The 19,843-nt window shown below is 59.0% G+C and overlaps 1 protein-coding gene across 4 annotated transcripts in view; it reads right to left on the bottom strand.

The window, feature by feature from the left end:
- Positions 1-494: 494 nt before the first annotated feature.
- Positions 495-19,843, bottom strand: part of DDC (dopa decarboxylase) — a 75,012-nt gene continuing 55,663 nt past the window's right edge. For 3 of the 4 annotated variants that reach the window (XM_066238642.1, XM_066238643.1, XM_066238644.1), the window contains exons 10-15: positions 12,919-12,995; positions 9,807-9,826; positions 8,984-9,082; positions 6,592-6,693; positions 2,747-2,949; positions 495-927 (exon numbers count right to left, since the gene is read on the bottom strand). In XM_066238642.1, coding sequence (XP_066094739.1) covers positions 2,749-2,949; positions 6,592-6,693; positions 8,984-9,082; positions 9,807-9,826; positions 12,919-12,995 — 499 coding nt within the window. In that variant the 3' untranslated portion in view covers positions 495-927; positions 2,747-2,748. The remainder of the gene's footprint in view (positions 928-2,746; positions 2,950-6,591; positions 6,694-8,983; positions 9,083-9,806; positions 9,827-12,918; positions 12,996-19,843) is intronic. The other variant, XM_066238645.1, reaches the window with a different exon arrangement.

The following is a 19,843-nucleotide window of genomic DNA, read 5'->3' as shown; positions in this document are numbered from 1 at the left end:
CTTTCCTCTGAATACTTCTCTTCTGGAAAAAGGAAGAAGCCTCTTCCCAAGAAACCCAGGGAGCCCCCCCCCCCCGGTCCCGCTGGGCTCAGCAGATGCCATGGTTCTCCCTTCCTGAGAAAGTTACTACCATCTGGAGGCGGAGGTGGGGTCGTGGGGTGGAAAAAATGACTGTTGAAGAGCAATTAACACACATGACATCAGAACGACTGAAAAGAACCCGTCCTGTTGGTGGTAGTCTTACTTTTTAGGCTCCTAATTCTTGCTATTGATTTCCTTAGAAGGTGGGGTCATCCAAGGAAAACTTGTGTGGCGTTAAAGCACCTAAGACCATGCCTGACGTGCATTACACACCCTCAGTAAACAAGGTTGGATATGTTAAAGCTATTTAAAAATACCCAAGGACGCCACGCCTTCAGCAACTCTGAAAGGATAAGTCCATATTCTAACCATCAGTTGGGGGCAACATAGAACAGTATGCTCACCAGACACAGTTGCCATGGCACTTGAGATTGTTTATTAAGCACTGAGCCACATAAGGAACAAAGTAAAGACCACAGGTCTAATCTCCAGTTCTGTGCTGTAACCATAGACTGCCCCCCACCCCCACCTCCATCCGGGGATATACTTCCACAAGCCTTTCCCACCACTGACAACTTCAAGAGCGCGAATCACAATGGTTTTGTAATGAATAAGACTCATAGCCAAATAATGAATGAAAGCTATCTCCACTGGGATTAACGTCTCAGGTAGCAAATACTATTTCTTTGTCAAGGAGGGACGGAGGAGACGTGGGTCACAAGCTTCTGCGTGAGTTTGGGGAAAGAAGCATGATGCCGCGCGAGGCTGGCTTCCTCGGAGCTGGGATGATGTATATTTTCCTCTCGTTTCAGTTTTCTGATAGACTTCTTTTCAATTTGAGGAACACTACGGAGGGGGGAAAAAAGTAACATGAACAAATGGCTACATTCAAAAAAGGAACGAAAGAATCAGAATGGTGTATGCTTCCCACTTTGAACAAGTGGGATTACACTGTATCTCCAGTGAGATGGGGGCAGCGGAGAGAGTTGGTAAATAAAAGAGGGGAATTTCTTATTGCTGAGCTGGCTTTTCTATGACACGTTTTACCAGTAGCAGCTGAAATCTGCGTCCCATTTCCTACCTTCTGTAAAACAGGGACACGTCCTCCTTTCTGTCAGGACTATGTCACGTGGGCTCGATATGAGAAGGTCAACGCACAGGTAAACCCAGGAGGGTAAGATTTTCATCCTTCTACTTAATCTGGCCAAAACAATGTAGGTGTGCATTGTGATTGACTATTACATGCAAAATATTTAAAAAGAAAAAAAAAAGGAAGAAAAGCAAATCCTATTGCTACTTTCTGATTTGAGAGCAAGAACAATGAGTCCATAGTGACTGTGACCCGTGTCAGAAATGTGTCTTTGTTTTTGATCATGTTTCTTCCTCTGTGGTGTTGTGGGCACAAGGGTCTGTGGTTGTGGCGTGATCCATCCACATGGGGTTTGTGCAAACACAGGGTGGCAGGACCGAGCATCAGGAGCGACTGCCTGACCTGGTTCTGTTTTGGACGGTTGTTCTAGCAGTTACCCCATCCCCCAACACACAGTCACATCTACCCGTAGAGCAATGGAGTAATGAACACCTGAGCCTCTGCCCGGCACCACCCAGATGTTCCAGCTGTGACTCTGCAGTTGCTCTGAGCACAGGGGGTCCCCTCAGCATACGAGCAGGTCACCTTGAAGAAAGGCCCTTGCCGTGCCAGGAGAAGGATCGGTGGTTCAGAATAAACCTTGACTACCAAGGCGGGTCTTTGACCTCATGGGTCAGGGGCCACGGACAGGCCTCCCATATAAATGAAACCCAACTTCTCGCTTTTGATTTTTTGAGCACTATAATAGTTCAGCTGTTCCCAGTTAATATTAAGAGCAAAGAAGGTGGAGCTGGGTGCCACCTGTGAAGCCATTCACTGTGTGCTCAGGGTCGGTCCCCGCCGCGGGTTCTGATAAGTGGGCAATGGGGGGGGTCAAGAGGAGAGACAGAGAGAAGCCGACGCTAAGGAGGCGGTCACAGAGGTTCCGTCCACCTCCCGCTGCCCCCACCACGGGGCGAAGAGATGAAAAGACAGAAACGAGAAAAGACAGACGTACTCCAGTGGACTGACATTCTCAAAAATCTAATGGAAAAGACTTTCACAATGGCTGTGGCTCCAAGGGACCCGACTGTCACCCTCCCTGTGGCCAACACTGCATCTGTGTCAAGGTTTCCTTACGAGTTGACCACATCCCGTCTGCCACCCGGATGTCTTTCCCTGACCTGACGCAGGGTAAACCCCTCCCACCTGTGAGAAACCCGGGTGTCTGAACGTGTCCTTCCTTTGGAACCATCAGCACTTTGGTTCTGCCTGGTGGTGAACCCTCAGTCACAGTCCAATTCCCCGGGTCACGTTCTCATTCGGGTTCATGTATCGACAGCTTGATCTATATAAGCTGGTGAGGATACTAGGTTGCCCCAGTGAACAGAGAGAAAGCTGAGGGAACGTTATGGAAAGACGCCATTGACAGTGTCACAAAAGAAACAAAGTAAACCTCTAGGTCGCTCAAGACTCGCTGGAGCATGTAATTCTGCCCACCCCCTGCAGACCAGAGAAGACCCGGTGCGCTCCGCCCCCTTCCACCGCGGAGGAAGCTGGTCCCCGCGGCAGGACGAGCTCACCTGCAGCGCTCACCTTTATTCCTGCTGGGCGCCCAGCAACCCGGTGGCCAGCGCCTGGATGTGGGCCCAGGCCAGCCGCACGTGCGCCGACTCCACCGTGCGGGAGCAGATGGCAAAACGCAGCACAAACTTGTCTCTCAGGTGGCTGGGGACCAAGTGGATCTTTCTGGCACTGTTGATTCTGTCCAGAAGATCTTCGTTCAGTTTGTTGGGACCCTGGGGGGTGGAGCCGGGGGGGGGGGGGGGACAGGAATCAAGAGGCAGCCTGATAATAGTTCTGTGACCCTAAAAGCCTGTACCCCGTCCCTGCCTGACAGGTTGTTCGTATTTAATGTGCTGTCAAAACGTGGCCCTTCCACGGGCCAGGGTCTTCCAGGAAGAGTGAGGGCGCCTGGCTGTATTTCCTGGAAGATGATGAGCCCTCAGAGCAGAAGAGGGATTTCTCGTGGCACCCGGGGCGGGGTCTGTCCGAACATGGTGTCCAGGGGTGGGGAACCTTTTTGGCTGAGAGAGCCATGAACGCCACGTATTTTAAAATGTAATTCCGTGAGAGCCATACAACGACCCGTGTACTTGACGCATTATCCAATAAAAATTTGGTGTTGTCCCGGAGGACAGCTGTGATTGGCTCCAGCCACCTGCAACCATGAACATGAGCAGTAGGAAATGAATGGATTGTAATACATGAGAATGTTTTATATTTTTAACGTTATTATTATTATTTTTTTTATTAAAGATTTGTCTGCGAGCCAGATGCAGCCATCAAGAGAGCCACATCTGGCTCACGAGCCATAGGTTCCCAACCCCTGATGTAGGAGAAAGTCTCAACAAGTAGAAAAGGGAGCGTGACAGTCAGGCCCCATGCTAAAATCTGGGACAGCCGCCTGGGGACTGCAGGCCCAAGGGACCATGGGTGGACTCCCCGCTGGTGAAGAGCAGTCACCAGCCCGGGGCAGGGAGGCCAGAGCCCAGCCCCCACTGACTGCACCAGGAGGCAGGCTAGGGGAAGCCACCGGCTCCTGCCCCCCGGCGGTCAGTCTCACTACCCCACCCTGCACCCCAGCCTTTCTCTGTTTCCAGACAGCGACCCCGCCCCTAAGCACTGGACCATCTGCTAGAAGGGGCTGCAGGTGGGGGGGCCCGGCACCTGTGGCCATCCCAGGACTGTGGTATTTGTGTCCTCGCTCTGTGTAGAGCAGCGGTTCTCAACCTGTGGGTCACGACCCCGGCGGGGGTCGAACGACCAAAACAAAATTTCCGATGGCTTTAGGCGACCCCTGTGTTTTGGTCGTTCAACCCCCGCCGGGGTCGTGACCCACAGGTTAAGAACCGCTGGTGTAGAGAGTGGAGATGCAGGAAGGACAGAGGGAAGACAAGAGCCCAGCTCTGACCAGGTGGTAAACACCCGCAGGTGCAGGACGCTGGCCTTAGACCTGTGTGGAGCCACAGCCCCTGGTGGTGGGCGTGAGTGGGGCTCCTACTAGAGCCCAAACGGACAGTGATTGGGCCAGACGACAAGTGGGCCAACGGCCGTTCCGAAGCTGCCGACCGGCCAGGTCTGGACCAGCTCGTCCCGTTGGAGGATCAGGATGGAGAGAGAGAGTGTGGCACGAAAGGGGATGACGTTCTACCAGGGAGACCGAGCCACACAGCACACGTCTGAACGTGACACGGCGCTGACGACTGAAGCCAGTTATTTAGCAAAAACTTCGGCTGGCGTTCTCCCACGGATTGGGGAGGACACGTCCATTCCGTATGCGTTTAAATTAAAAAGAGCCCACCCTGGCCGGTTGGCTCAGCGGTAGAGCGTCGGCCTAGCGTGCGGAGGACCCGGGTTCGATTCCCGGCCAGGGCACACAGGAGAAGCACCCATTTGCTTCTCCACCCCCTCCGCCGCGCTTTCCTCTCTGTCTCTCTCTTCCCCTCCCGCAGCCAAGGCTCCATTGGAGCAAAGATGGCCCGGGCGCTGGGGATGGCTCCTTGGCCTCTGCCCCAGGCGCTAGAGTGGCTCTGGTCGCAACATGGCGACGCCCAGGATGGGCAGAGCATCGCCCCCTGGTGGGCAGAGCGTCGCCCCATGGTGGGCAGAGCGTCGCCCCATGGTGGGCGTGCCGGGTGGATCCCGGTCGGGCGCATGCGGCAGTCTGTCTGTCTCTCCCTGTTTCCAGCTTCAGAAAAATGCAAAAAAAAAAAAAAAATTAAAAAGAGCCCAAGGGAGAAGCAGCCTGAGAGGAGGCGAGCAGCAGCGGCAGCAGCAGCAGAGGGGGAGAGGCGGCCGGAGAAGCCAGGGCGCAGGACGCGGTGGCGGCCAGAGGGACCCGGCTGTAAGCGCCAGGAAGACCTCGGAGGAAGTAGTCCCGGCTGTAAGTGGCCGGCGGTGCGGGGGACTCGGAATGCAGACCGCAGGGAGCAGGACAGAGAGAACGAAGGAGTGACGAGAGGGAGATGAGGAGGCCGGGAGAGCCACACGGTGCCCGGGCGCGAGGCTTCCTCGAGCTTCTCGCAGGAGAAATAACCAAGGACTGCAGGTCACAGAAGGACGCTCGGCCGGGCTGGGAAGCGCCCCGGCCTTCCTGAGCCGCTCGGGGGAGGCGTGGGCAGAGAGACCTGCACAGGGTGTGGTGTGGGCAGAGAGACCTGCACAGGGTGTGGTCTCCTTGCCAATCACGAGGAGGAGAGAAGGAGGCTCAACCTGCACAGTGTCCTGCTGAGTGAAGGGAGCCCGCCGGTCACAAAGGCAACAAGGTGGCGGTGCCATTGGCGGGACCGTCCAGAGTGGACCGACCCACGGACACGGAAAGCAGATGGGTGGCAGCTTGGGTGGGGCGCGAGCGCTGATGGACACAGTCTTCCTTGGGGGGGTGGGGGGATGCAGATGTTTCAGAATTAGATTACGGTGGAGGCTGTGCAACTCTGCAGAGATACTAACGATCGCTGTCCCTTGAAAGGGGCAGAGTATATGGTCGGTGGATGATGTCTCAATCAGACTGTTACAAATTTTAAAATCGAAGCCCCCCCAAGGCCGCTGGCAGGAGGAGGCAGAGCCAGACAGCGGCGTGACGGGAGCACTCCAGCCCGGTTGCCCACAGCAACGCGGATCGAGAGCTGGGCCACGTTGTAATTGCAGCTCTCGGAACAGCGACGGAGCCTGTGGCTTCTCTCCCGGTCGGGCTGCCTCCTCCGCCGGTCTGGACAGGGCGGCCGTGGGGAGGGGGACAGTGGCCGGAACGTCAGGGCTTCCCGCCGCTGCACTCACGCCAGCCGTTAATAAGGAGTGTGCGTGGCGACCACGGGGCCTTCTGAGAAAATGGCCCTGATTCCCGGCCACGCCCAGCCCTCCAGACCACCTCCCCTGGAGTAGAAAACGCACCCACGGCCAGACAGCAGAATGAGGACAGAGCACCCCAGACAGCAGGAGGAGGACAGAGCACCCCAGAGCAGCGGGTCTCCACCTCCTGGGCGCCCCAACAACCCAGAGCCTGGTGAAGGCACAGAGTCAGCAGGTCTGGGGGGGGCCCGAGATGGGCGTCTGTCACTGACACCCGGCTGGGGCTGGTGCGGGTCCCAGGCTGACCACGAGTGGGCCTGGAGACAGGTGGGTCCCCGGAGCGTCCCCATGGCTGAAACGGGTGGATGGGGGGAATGGTGAGCATTCTAGGACCAAGGGTGCCAGGTTCTGGCCGAGCGGGAGCAGGCCGTCCCCAGAGAGAGAGACAGGGCTGTGTCGGGCACGGCGGGCGGTTCCGTGGCGTCGGGGCGGGTTCTGTGCTGTGAGGGAGCTCACACAGCAGTCTGACGTGACACGGTGCCCTCTGTCACACTGGAGGAGAAGGGAGGCCACAGCGGGCCTGGACATACCTTGAGCCGGAAGCAGACCAATCCCAGAGTGACTTCCGCACAGATCTCAAAGCGGGGGTCCTGGCTCACTAGGGACTCAAACTCGTGGGCCAGCTGCACGTGCTGCGGAGGGGAGAGACAGCTGTCTGAGCTCCTCGTTCCTCCTCGGCTCAAAGCCCAGCCGCCCGGCAAGCCTCCTCAGGCCACTCGCCCACGGTGCGTGCCTCTCACCGTTTCCTTCCCGTTGTCTGTGACACCCACTCGCGGGCCGTTCCCACTCAGACGGAGGGAAAACCTCGCGTTACCGCGGGGAAAGGATAAGGTCATGTCTTCAGGGGCACGCCGTCCGTCACGCTCCCCTGTCCTTGTCCCACCGAGACGCTGTTTATCAGCTTAGAGGGGACGTTGGGAAGAGGCGTGAGAACACCCCAGAAAAGGGGCGGCCGACGGCTGGTGAGCTGCTCCTTCACGCAGCCCTGTGCCAGCCCGCCACAGCCCGCCACACGGCGGTGACACCATCGTTCCCATTCTGCGGATGCTCTAACGCAGCTGCCTAACACCGAAACTTCACTGCCGGGGGGGCGGGGGCTGTTTGTCACGCAACAGTACTGGCCACCACCAATAGAGGGGAATCACGTCGGTCCCCGTCACAGGCAGACACGGCCTTCTGCACATTGCGTAACGTCACCTGGTTTGACTTCCAGATGTTTACGGAGCTCAAAAGCTGACTCGAGTGGCACCTGAGCTGAGCACACGGTCCTGCCTGGTGTGTGTGTCGTGCTGCCCAGCCTGGTGCCCTCCCTGGGCGTGTCTGAGCCAAAGCGCTTCTGCTCAAAGGGTGGTTGGGGCTGAGACACCATTTAGAGGAGCAGTTCTCTCTCTCTCTCTCTCTCTCTCTCTCTCTCTCTCTCTCTCTCTCACACACACACACACACACACACACACACACACAAAGAAAAAACCCTCATGACACCAGAGGGCGCCAGAGACCTGGGCCTGCCGGGGACTCCCCACAGCTAAGCTCTGCTTAGGGAGACACACCCACCTGGACAGGCCCCGCCAGCCCCTCTCCCGGGCCTGGCAGGGTTGGGACCCCCTCAGAGGGAGGCTCCCAGTGGTTTCAACACCAGGCAGCACAGGCACACCCAGAGGCCCCCGCCCTTAAAGCCGGAACCACTATGGAGACATAAACCACTCTTGTTCACCTTCTTTCCCCAAAGAAGTTCAGTCCTCTTTGTATGTGAGAACGTGCTGTCACATGGGGAGGGGTCCCCTTACCCACACGGTCACGCGCACTCACCCTCACGCACACGCACTCACGCACTCACACTCACACACACTCACACGCACTCACACACTTGGCAAGGCAGACCGAGCACATGGGTGCCCGGCCACATGTACCCCATCAGAGAGGACGGGCCTGGGACATCCTGTCCAGCCCACGGACACTCAACCGGGGCACCAGGACTTGAACAGCTGGCCGTGCCACTGCCCCTGGAGGTGGAAGCTGCCAGCGAGCCCCAGTTCCACGGAGCCTGAGGCCCTCTGTCCACCCAGGTGGGCCACAGCTGAGGGAGGACGTCAGTCAGGATGGGGGGACCCGGCGGCCAACAGCAGGGCGTCCGCAGCCGGGTAAATCGGGTGGGGGGGGGGCCTTCCGCAAGCCCAGCACATATTTAGGCCTCAGCTCCCTTAATTGTTAAAAAAAGAAAAGAAAAGAAAAGAAAAGGCGGGGGTCTGACCTGCCCTGCGGTGGCAGCGGGCAGAGCGTCCACCTGGAACGCTGAGGTCGCAGGTTAGAAACCCTGGGCCTGCCTGGTCAAGGCACCTACGAGAAGCAGCTACTGCAAGTTGAGGCTTCCCTCTCTTTTCCTCTCCTTCCCTCCTTTCTCTCTTCTCCTCTCTCTAAAATAAGTAAATAAAACCTTTAAAAAACAAACAATGGGGAGAAGCGGGGGGTTGGAGTACAGGGTGGTCCTCAGACCATCCCTGCTGAGACCCAGACCCAGGAGCCGGTCATGTGCCCCTTCCGACACCAGGTGGCGGGTCTGAGCACTGCCGGGCTGGGTGACATCATTCCCACCCGCCTCTAACCTTCTCCTTTCCGGAAGGTTTTTGGAGAAAAACACTGTGTTCTCGCTGCGTCCGTCCTCGGTTGGGCCTCGCAGCCGGCCAGATGTGGCTGCTGCACAGGCCTCGGGGTGTTTCCACCCCCCACTGTCTCGCGGAGCTGACCGCCATAGTCTGGGCGGAAATTTCTTAAAAGTCCCACAATCGTGCCCTGAACATCTTATAAGTCCCCTGATGGCAAAAGTGCCTGGGTGTGCTCGCTACGGCGCCTGAGTCCAGGCCCCGGGTCCCCCGGGTCCCCCAGGCCCCCGTCCGGTCCCCCGGTGAGCAGGGAGGCAGGCACCTTGCGGATGTAGGCCTGCAGGCCCGAGACGCCGTACAGCCGGAAGACGAACCACATCTTCAGGGAGCGGAACCGGCGGCCCAGCGGCAGCTGCCAGTGCTGAAATGGGACGGACCGCCTCATGAGGCCTGTGCGGACCACGGCGGGGTGGGGGGACCCTGCTCGCTCCCGCCCCGCTGCGGCCCCGGGCGGCCACGCTGCCCCCTCAGAGGAGGGAGCAGGCCCCACGGCGGGCGGCAGGCGAGGCCAGAGCAGACTGGGGACCCGGGAGGACTGGCCCAGGGCACGTGGGGACCCAGGCGGGGCTCACGCACCACCGAGAGCGGAGGGCACAGGGGTGGGTGCCAGCTCCGAGCAGGAGCCCCTCTGCACCCCGCCTCGCCCCAGCCAGACCGTGAGTTCTGAGGGGACCAGGGCTCCGTCTTAGTGGCTGTCTCATTCCCAGCCGCTCACCTGACTCGGAGCGGCCGTTCCATAAATGTCAGTGGAAATCGTGTTGATTTATGTGCTTAAATAATCAAGAGGGAACCCGGACAGCACGGGGACCATGAGGCCCCGTGGGCGCAGAATGGAGGGGCCACACGACCTAAACCACAGCGCCCGTCCCTGGAGGGCTCTGAGTGCAGACGCCCCCGTCCCCCCTTAGAGGAGGCCCTTTCCTGCTAACCTGACAGCCGTGGACGGCGGGTCAGCAGACCTGCCCACCGCCTGACCACGAGAGGGACAGAGGGACAAGGTGGCAGGAAGAGCTGTGACCGCGTGTGCCCTGCCTCACGTTTATGCCGCCCAACCTGGGGGTGCCCGAGACAGACGTCCCACTCACCCTGTAGTCGGTGATCAGCCCTGGAAAAGAGGGGGATAAAAAGAGAAAAAACCATGAGACACACCGGCTGGCCACGTGCCTGGTCCTGCTTAGATTCATGGCCAGACTGCCACCTCCCGAGCCAGCCGTAAGACCGGCACACGCCGGGCCTGCGGTGTGGCCGGTGCCACCACCACCACCCCGGGGTGCAGATGGGGAGCGCTGAACTGTGACCGGCTCCCGTCCAGGCCCCTGTCTGCAGTGACAGCAGCACAGCGGCCTGAGGCCCCTCTGGTCCCCGCCCAGGCCCCTGTCTGCAGTGACAGCAGCACAGCGGCCTGAGACCCCTCTGGTCCCCGCCCAGGCCCCTGTCTGCAGTGACAGGAGCACAGCGGCCTGAGACCCCTCTGGTCCCCGCCCAGGCCCCTGTCTGCAGTGACAGCAGCACAGCGGCCTGAGGCCCCTCTGATCCCCGTCCAGGCCCCTGTCTGCAGTGACAGGAGCACAGCAGCCTGAGACCCCTCTGGTCCCCGCCCAGGCCCCTGTCTGCAGTGACAGCAGCACAGCGGCCTGAGGCCCCTCTGGTCCCCGTCCAGGCCCCTGTCTGCAGTGACAGCAGCACAGCAGCCTGAGACCCCTCTGGTCCCCGGCACTGAGACGGCATCGGGGTCGTGTGGAGCCTTGCTGTCCGCTTGGTCACGTGTGGGAAGGAGAGCTGGCAGTGTAGAGGGCGATCAGAACAGAAAAAGGGGCTCGCTCCTGGTGGGGGCTCAGCTCCGTATCCTCGGACCTCAGTCCCGTGTCTGGCACAGGACAGACCCCGAGGAGTGTCCTCAGAGTTGGTCTCATTGTCCTGGACACATGGCCACAGGAGTCGTCGGAAGTAACCCAACAGGGATGCCTAGAGGCTCACAGAAACTGAAGGACACCCCCCCCCCCCAAGACATACTGCACGTAGGCAACACTCGGCAGGACTGGCTGGAAACCCAGAGGACATCGTGAATGCATCTGATGTCACTACACTGTCCCGAGAGCCACTAGCCGCGGGCGGCTATTTAAATTTAATTAAAATGAAATACAGTTAAGAACACTGAGTTCTTCCGTTGGACTGGCCACATCTCCCATGCCCGATGGCCGCATGTGGCTCGTGGCTGCCCTGAGGACAGGCCTGGATCAGGCAGGAGCGTCCCTGCATGGACGTGCGCGGTCACTTAAAGGTCTTCCCAACCAGGCACTAGCCCAGTGGATAGAGCGTCGGACTGGGAGGCGGAGGACCCAGGTTCGAGACCCCGAGGTCACGAGCTTGAGCACTGGCTCATCTGATTTGAGCAAAAAGCTCACCAGCTTGGACCCAAGGTCACTGGCTTGAGCAAGGGGTCACTCGGTCTGCTGTAGCCCCCTGGTCAAGGCACATATGAGAAAGCAATCAATGAACAATTAAGGACCTGCAACAAAGAAGTGATGCTTCTCATCTCTCTCCCTTCCTGTCTGTCTGTCCCTATCTGTCCCTCTCTCTGCCTTCTCTGTCTCTGTCACACACACACACAAAAGGATCTTCCTGTGATGATGGTTTACTCACACTGCAGACCACTGAACCCATGCTGTGTGTCCAGTCAGCCCTCACACTCACCCAAGATGTGGGGGGTGGGCAGCTTCTCACTTGGCAAGGAGTGAGAAGGACGAGACCACTTGGAACAGTGAGAAACTCCACCCCAGAGAGCCGTGGGTCAGGGGACTTTCTTCCTCGCCATTTATTCTCCGCTGTCCCCCAAGATACGGTTTTTACGAAGAAATAAGCTACCTGAGAAATCTACAGACCCAGGCTGACCACATGTCCCTGTCACGGGGTTGTGAATGAATTTTCTGTCACCAAAACAAACCCCCGCTGGTTGTTGGTCCCAGTTCAGTGCCCACCGCCACTGCCTGCCGTGCGTACAACCAGACCACATGCACGCGTGCCAAACAGGTGCCTAGTGACCCCGGGTCCAGGCAGGCACCGGCCCGGCATCGGGGCCACGGTCCCCACCCCCTGTGGAGGAGAGGATGGTACACGAGCCCCCACTCAGCCAGGAAGTGGACGGAGTCACAGGCCCCGAAGGAGCCATCCCTGGGTGAGGTGACAGGTGGGAAGACGTCCCTGACGGGGAGACTTTGGTCCTGGACCCCAGTGCTGAGAGGGAGGCGTCCTGAGGACCCATGAGAGGGACCACTGGCTGTGGCCTGGCAAGCTGTGCTGCTGTCCGAGAGGGGCCAGGCCAGGCCGCCGTGGTGTTTAACGCCCCCTGCTTCCCCATCAGACTGTGCAGCTGAGTTCTGGGCCTTGGGCACAGTCCCACGCCCGGGCCAGGCACAGGGAGCAGACAGACAATGTGGCACTCCGGTGCCCATCCTGTGCAGACACGTGACTGTCTCTTCAGTCGTCCCCACCCCCCCACGACCCCCACCACCCCCTTTCCCTGCCCCTTTGCTGGTCCTGGCACAGGTGGTGTGCACACGGTCACAGAGGCACTGGGCAGTCCGTGTCCTAACTGTCAATGCAGGAGGGTCCACAGCTACAGTGCAACCTGCCCCGTGCCCTTCCGGCCCGACGGGCCCCCGGCTCCTGCACTGAGCAGGTCTGGACAGGGTCCCCCTCGCTGCAGAGCCCGGGGCCTGGGCCCCACCGCAGCCCAGAGGGGAGCAGATATTCTCAGCACCACCCTCCGGGGCGCCCGAGGGGTCTCTGCGGACGGGAACCACCCTCCGGGGCGCCCGAGGGGTCTCTGCGGACGGGAACCACCCTCCGGGGCGCCCGAGGGGTCTCTGCGGACGGGAACCACCCTCCGGGGCGCCCGAGGGGTCTCTGCGGACGGGAACCACCCTCCGGGGCGCCCGAGGGGTCTCTGCGGACGGGAACCACCCTCCGGGGCGCCCGAGGGGTCTCTGCGGACGGGAACCACCCTCCGGGGCGCCCGAGGGGTCTCTGCGGACGGGAACCACCCTCCGGGGCGCCCGAGGGGTCTCTGCGGACGGGAACCACCCTCCGGGGCGCCCGAGGGGTCTCTGCGGACGGGAACCACCCTCTGGGGTGCCCGGGCACTTCGCACACGCGGCTCAGACGGCAGCGGACGGCGGGACGCGAGGCCGCGCTCACCTGAGTCTTGGTGGCTGTGCTGCAGGTACACGGGGTCCAGCCGGAACGCCCCTGTCAGGTCCGTTCTCCTCTTCACCCTGATTGTGGGGAGCACACCGGGGGCCCCCGTGAGGAGGCGTCTCAGAGGGGAGCCCGTGCCCTGGCCGCCTGCCCCCCCCACCCCACTGGGCCCAGCACAGGGTCACCTGCTCCGGAACCCCTCCCCCCCCAGCCCCCTCCCTGCCCGGCCCCCCCATCTGTGCTCCCACCACCCCTGTCTTCATGGCGCCACCGAGTGACTCTCCAGAGGTCTGAGCACCTGGGGACAGGTGGTTTTCATACAGAATAAATATTTGGTCTTCGTCCCCGGTTCCTGGCACGCCACGCCTGAAGCCCCTGGAATCCGTGCCGTGGTAAGAGTGCCTTTTGTGTGCCGAAGAGATGACAGGTGGCCGGGGCCCCCAGCTGCAGGGCGGGGCTGGCTGTCCGGAGAGCCAGGTCGAGGTGAGAGGGGAACTCTGAGCCGCGCTCCCCCATCTCCGGGCGGGCAGGGCAGAGGGGCTGGAGACCGAGTGGATCACCAGTGACCCAGGGGTTCACCCACGACGACTATGCAGCAAGACTCCGTCACACCCCTGTGTGACACTGCTGGGGCCACCAGCCTCCGGGAGGTGCTGGGAGAGGGGCTGTGTGCCCCAGCCCACCCACACGTCCGCCCTGGGCATCTCTTCTGTTTGGCTCTCACTTGTCTCTTTTCTAATAAACTGGTGAACGTAAGGAAAGCACTTTCTGGAACCCTGTGAGTTGTTCCGGCCGATTACCAAACCTGCCGGAGCAGGGGTCACGGGAACCCTGACTTTGTAGCCCAAGCAGGACGGAAGAACAGGTGTCCTGAGACCCACCTCTGGCACGCCGGTCTGGGCCCCCTCGCTCTGGGGTCTGCAGGGGGTCGGGGGGGGGTTAGGCGCAGAATTGAGTGCGAGACAGCAGTGGGTGTCGGGAGGAGAAACCCAGCAGATGGCACCCATTCCTGTGTCCCTCCAGCCCCGGTGCCCACCCCTGAGGGCGTTGTGAGGTATGAGCAAGGGGAGCAGAGGGCGGGCGGGGAGCAGGCGGTGCTCTCCCGGGCTGTGGCACGCTGTCCCCAGAGCTCCACCCTCCTGCACCTGTTTGTCCCACGGAACACACTCAGTCAGGACAACTCGGGTCACACCTCCCACAGGGACAACAGGGACTGGAATTTAGGATAACGACCAGTGACGGGGTTCAAGTAATTTAACAACTGGTTCTCTGCCCTAGTGACCATTTTAAGTACAGTGTGTCCGTAAAGTCATGGTGCACTTCTGACCGGCCACAGGAAAGCAATAAAAGATGATATAAATGTGAAATCTGCACCAAATAAAAGGAAAACCCTCCCAGTTTCTGTAGGATGATGTGGCAGCATGTGCGCATGCGCAGATGATGATGTAACACTGTGTATACAGCGGAGCAGCCCACGGCCATGCCAGTCGAGATGTGGACAGTACAGAGGAAAGTTCAGTGTGTTCTGTGGCTCGCTAAATTCAAATTCGTGACCAAAGTGCAACGTGAATATCGGCGCGTTTATAACGAAGCTCCACCACTTAGGAATAACATAAGTCGGTGGGATAAGCACTTGAAGGAAACCGGCAGTTTGGTGGAGAAACCCTGTTCTGGTAGGCCATCAGTCAGTGATGAGTCTGTAGAGGCTATACGGGATAGCTACCTAAGGAGCCCTAAAAAATCTGTGCGTGAGCCCACATCGAACTGCACTGAATAGGTATGAAACTGGGAGAGTTTCCTTTTATTTGGTGCAGATTTCACATTTCTATTGTCTTTTGCTGCTTTCCTGTGACCGGTCAAATGTGCACCATGACTTTATGAACACACTGTATATATATATACACATGCTGAAAGGTACTTTATTATTCCATGCATCTAATACTTAAATAAGAGTAATAACAGAGGCACACAAAACTGGATTACGTTATAAGAAAGAATTTTAACATTCTAACGAAAAAATATTAAACAGTACCTGACAAAAACCCAGTACAAGCTGTCACCCCCCCTGGTGGTCTGGCACTTTTTCTCCTGATGTCCTAACCACGACGAGGGTTAGGACAACTGACGTGACAGAGGCGAGGGGATGAAAATGCAGCGTGTCATCGAAGGCGTCGTGAGTTGTACGGAAGGAATAAATAAATATTACAAGCAGAGTTCCGTCAAACTCCTTTTCCACCTGCGGACAGAACGAACGTGACTACGGGCACTTGGAGTAAATAGGCGGCGGCACAGACGGACGTAAAAGAAGAGTGCGCGAGGCGTGTCCACGTGTGATGTCCACGCGGGGCGGCTGCCCGGGCGCCCGCCTGAGAGAGAACCTCGCTGACCAGTGCCGTTGCTTCAACCACCATTTCGCCGACCTCCACGAATACTGGGGCATCGGTTCTGCCGCCCCGGCGAGGACCCGCTGAATCCCAGCCCCCGGGTCACGGTCCCCGGCTTCACTTGGGGTTGTGAAAATGCAACCTGCACAAACGTGGTGTCCCTAGAAATCCAGCCGCCTCTTATTAACGCTACGTCCGTGGCACGGTCTCTGTTTCCGCGGCAGGCTGTCCCATCACCTCGGGGTGACGTGAGTTTTGCGGCTTCCTCCCTGATCCGCAGACTTAACTCGTTTCCTCGGGCCTCGCGACGTGGGTTAGGACAACAGCACAAGGCAGGGGACAAGTGTGAATTATGAAAATTCTTATTTTTTTTTTCTTCCTGATTTTAAGAAATGGCTTCTAATATTTCAGTCTTAAGAATAGATGTATTGTAGTTTGGGGGGGGGTACTTTTTTTTTTTAAATCAGACTAAGAATGTTCTCTTCTGTTTCTATTTTACTAGGAGTTTTTGTCCTGAATGGGGGTTGAATTTTATCCAATGTTGTTGTGTTGTTTTTTTTCCTGCATCTCATGTGATGGAAACTGTTTGTCTTCTTTACTGTTCACCCGAGGAGTGATATTTTTAAACCTTCCCATAGTTGTACATCGGCGGGGTGTACCGGAGGACGCCCATTTTGGTCATGATATGGGATTTTTTTTTTAAAGGATTTTCATTTGCTCACATCTGACTGGCTGCTAGCCCTTGAGCTTGTCCCGGGGTGTCCCTCTCAGCTTTTCCTCTGTTTGGGGGTCGCTGTCACACTGGCTTCCCAGCGCGAGAAGGGGGTACGTCCCGCCGTCCTCAGAGGCCTGACTTGTGGGAGTGGACGGACCAGTGCCCGGACGGCAGGACACTGGGTGTTGCCGCTCTGTGGGAGCTTGAGGGTCGGCACCATGCCTTCGAGAGCTGGCTTAGAAGATGCCTTGGGTTTTGCATTTATCGGCTTCCTGATTTGGAAAGCTGTCTCCGGAGTTGCTGAGCACAAGCGCTCAGAGGCCGCTCTGGTGCGAAGCTGCGCAGGACGCGCCCCCCCCCCCAGCTCCTGGAATCCCTGCCGCCCCTCCCGGGCAGATGCCTGCGTCTCTCCCTCTGTTTCTCACCCGTCCGCCGTGGGGCTGGCCAGGGGTGACACGCGGACTGCGGTCCGCTCCACGGCGCCCTGCGGTCTCTCCCATCGGCACCCCTGCACCCGGGCTCTCTCCCATCGGCACCCCTGCACCCGGGCTCTCTCCCTCGGCACCCCTGCACCCGGGCTCTCTCCCATCGGCACCCCTGCACCCGGGCTCTCTCCTATCGGCACCCCTGCACCCGGGCTCTCTCCCTCGGCACCCCTGCACCCGGGCTCTCTCCCATCGGCACCCCTGCACCCGGGCTCTCTCCCATCGGCACCCCTGCACCCGGGCTCTCTCCCATCGGCACCCCTGCACCCGGGCTCTCTCCCTCCGGCCGGTGGTCGGGCCGTTTCCCGGGCTGCGTCCCAGCCTCGCTGCAGCCGGCCGGCGGCGGCCTGACTCGTGTTTCCGGCAGCCTCCGTTCTCCGGGTCCCGCCCCGCCTCCAGTGCTGCTTCCTGCCGTCCGCGGTGTTTCCGATTCCCGTGGAACTGTGTGTCCGTCCATCCGGGAGTCCAGTGGGCCTGAGGTGTCCGCTCAGCTGCGTGCAGGCACCAGCTCTGCGTTTCCTGGGGAGGCGGACCTTTCTCGTAAAGAGGAAGACTTCAGTGGAACGCACAGGCAGACGTGTGTATGTGTGTGTGCACGTGTGTGTGCGCATGGCTGTGTGCGCGCGCGTGTCTGTGTGTGTGCACACGTGTGTGTGCGTGTCTGTGTGTATGCACGCACACCACAGGTTCTTCCTTCCTTAGTGTCTGTCGTCATCTCCCCCGGAATGGGCCTCGGGCGAGGAAAGACTCCTGTCACCACACACGCTCCTGCCGGACGGTGCTGAGGGGTGAGGGTAGGGACCCCTGTGCTGTGCTCATGCAAAGCTTCGTACGTTGTCTTGTTAAAAAATCTACACAACTGTGTGAAGCCCCCCAGCTGAGGCTCCGGCGAGCTCTGGGTGCCAGCCACGGCTAGAAGGATACAAGACACGAACGGGCGTCAGGACCCAAGCACACAGAACCCAGAGCTGATGTAGACAGTCGTGCTCGGACGGCCCAAGAACAAGTCCCCCGGTCAAGTCTTCCCGCCACGGCCGCGGTTAGAAATCTTCCACAGTAACTTAATTAAGAGTCAAGATACTCCATGGAACGGAAGCGTACAAAAGCTATAAAACTTTCCGTGATAAAACTTTTTAATTTTACTTGGGGGGGAAAAAAAATCAAGCCTCTTTTTCAAGGTCGCTAGAACGTGCCCTTGGTGTGTGTGTGTTTGTGTGTGTGCATGCGTGTGTGTGCGTGTGTGCGTGTGTGTGCACGCGTGTGTGCGTGTGTGTGTGTGTGTGTGTGTGTGTGTAGCTGGAGGCTCTCTTTGGAGGACGCCTGATACTAAGGAGGCGTGAAGACTGAAGCAGAATGTTTCCTATTTACGGGCAGAAGACTCACAAAGCCAGGCGAACAATAAGAATCTCGTGAGCAGAAGCAGGAAGTCATTACGAAGCGTCTGTCCTGGGCTCCTGATGACTGCGAGTTTTTAGGGACTTCAATTATCCTGTCCATTTCAATATTTAGAAAATGTATCCAATGTGTTTACTTTAAATTACGGACTAACCCGTTGGTAACACTTCATTAAAGGGAAGAGAGCCGCTGGCTTGCTGCTCTGCCCTCAGAGGAATACAGAAAGGCCTCGGAGAGCTTCATAAAAAAATTAAAAATAAAAATAGAAAAGAAAAGAAATCCAGTTTTAGCGTCTTTGTTATATTAGCAGTCTTTAAGCACATCTATAAAAATTTCACAACTGGAGGCTGTGTTCCGGTTTCCACTCTGGGATGGAGGGGGCGCAGGCCCGTTTCCGGAATGGGTCCTCCAGGCGTCCTTGTGCGCGGTGCTCTGCCGTGCCATGAGCCCGGATCGGTTCTGGCGGTGTGGATCTTTGGGACAGTGCGGAGAGCCTCCGAGGGGGTCTTCAGCCTCCATTCCCTCCCCCCTCGCTGTCACCACGCCGCCGAAGCATGGCCTGTCCGCACGCCCTCCGGCAGACGTCACCCCGGATCGCGCTCTGGGCGGGCCCACCGTTCCCGTGGCCAAGAGACAGACGCCGCATCCAGCTGTCTGTCCATGGCCGTAGGCTGTCCACGCCTGGCCTGAACTCCGGGACTTCTGGGATCCAGAGAGAAGGGAGAATCGGGGACCACTCGAGCACAAGCAGAAACGGATTGGGGGCCGGGGGTGGGAGGGCTGCCTCATTCGCACCGCAAACCAGCTCCGAGTGTCCGACAGCTTCTGGACCCACGGCCACAAACCCCGTGCGCTCTCCCTCCCTGCGCCGTGGCGTGTATGAACGTGGGCCGCCCGCACATGTATGAACGAAGGCCGCCCGCACATGTATGAACGAGGGCCGCCTGCACACGTGCATTCCCGACCTGCGTCCCGTGAGACGTCCTCCTCTCCCCGACCCTCTTGACTCAGGACTGGCTATTGACATGTCCCCTCGGCGACTGGGGAGCCCGTGTCGGTGGCTCCAGCAGGGCTTGTGTGTGCGGACACATCTCAGCACTGCACCCGGCAGAGGCCTGGAGGAGGTGACAGTGGGGACCAGAACACGCCACCTAAGAGCGGGTGTTACTGCCAACGCGAAGCCCGCGTGCACGGCACCCACGGCTGGTTAACGCGGCACGTGTAAGACGCAGGCGTCTCCCGGGTGCCGCCGTGGACGCACTGCCCGCTGCCCGGCCGCTCCAGCCGGGGCAGGCGGCCCCTTCTCTGCAGAGAGCCCCGGGGAACTCAGGTCTGCGTGTTCCTGCCTACGGAACCCGGGGCCGGGATCGAACGGGGCCCGGCGGTCCCTGCACACGAGACCCACCCCACCCCCAAGCCCAGAGACACTCTGAGTCCAGCTCCGTGTGCTCAACAATGAAATCCCTCCTGCATAAACCACACCCCTGCCTCCCCGCGTTGTCCTTGGTCTGGACGGGGGGGCCTGCCTCCAGCGCAGACACGGTCCCCCCCAGCGTCACCACACTGGGATTCCTGGCTGGCTGGGTGGAGGGCCAAGTGCCCCCCACAGCTAGGCCAGCGGGCAGATGCTGCCCTCATCCCTGCAAACATGTGGGGGGCGACTTCTTTGCCGGAAGAGAAACAGGCTGCTTGGGCGTAGAGAGATCAAAGACACACACCAATCTGACAAGAGTCAGACAAACAGGAAGTGGCGGTGTAATTAAGATGACAGGGTTGAAAGCAAGCTGACCTGCCTTAAATCCCCCTACATTAGCCAAATGGCTTTTACTGGTCGTTTCTTACGAGCACTGTCACGGGCTGGCCTGTGTCGCCTCCCCCAAATCCCTCGGCTGAAGGCCTCACCACCCCTCACCCCAGTTCCTCAGAATACAGTGCATTTGGAAACG

The sequence above is a fragment of the Saccopteryx bilineata genome, chromosome 7 (genome assembly GCF_036850765.1).
Source record: "Saccopteryx bilineata isolate mSacBil1 chromosome 7, mSacBil1_pri_phased_curated, whole genome shotgun sequence".
NCBI lineage: Eukaryota > Metazoa > Chordata > Mammalia > Chiroptera > Emballonuridae > Saccopteryx > Saccopteryx bilineata.
This window is presented reverse-complemented; position numbering and strand designations above follow the sequence as displayed.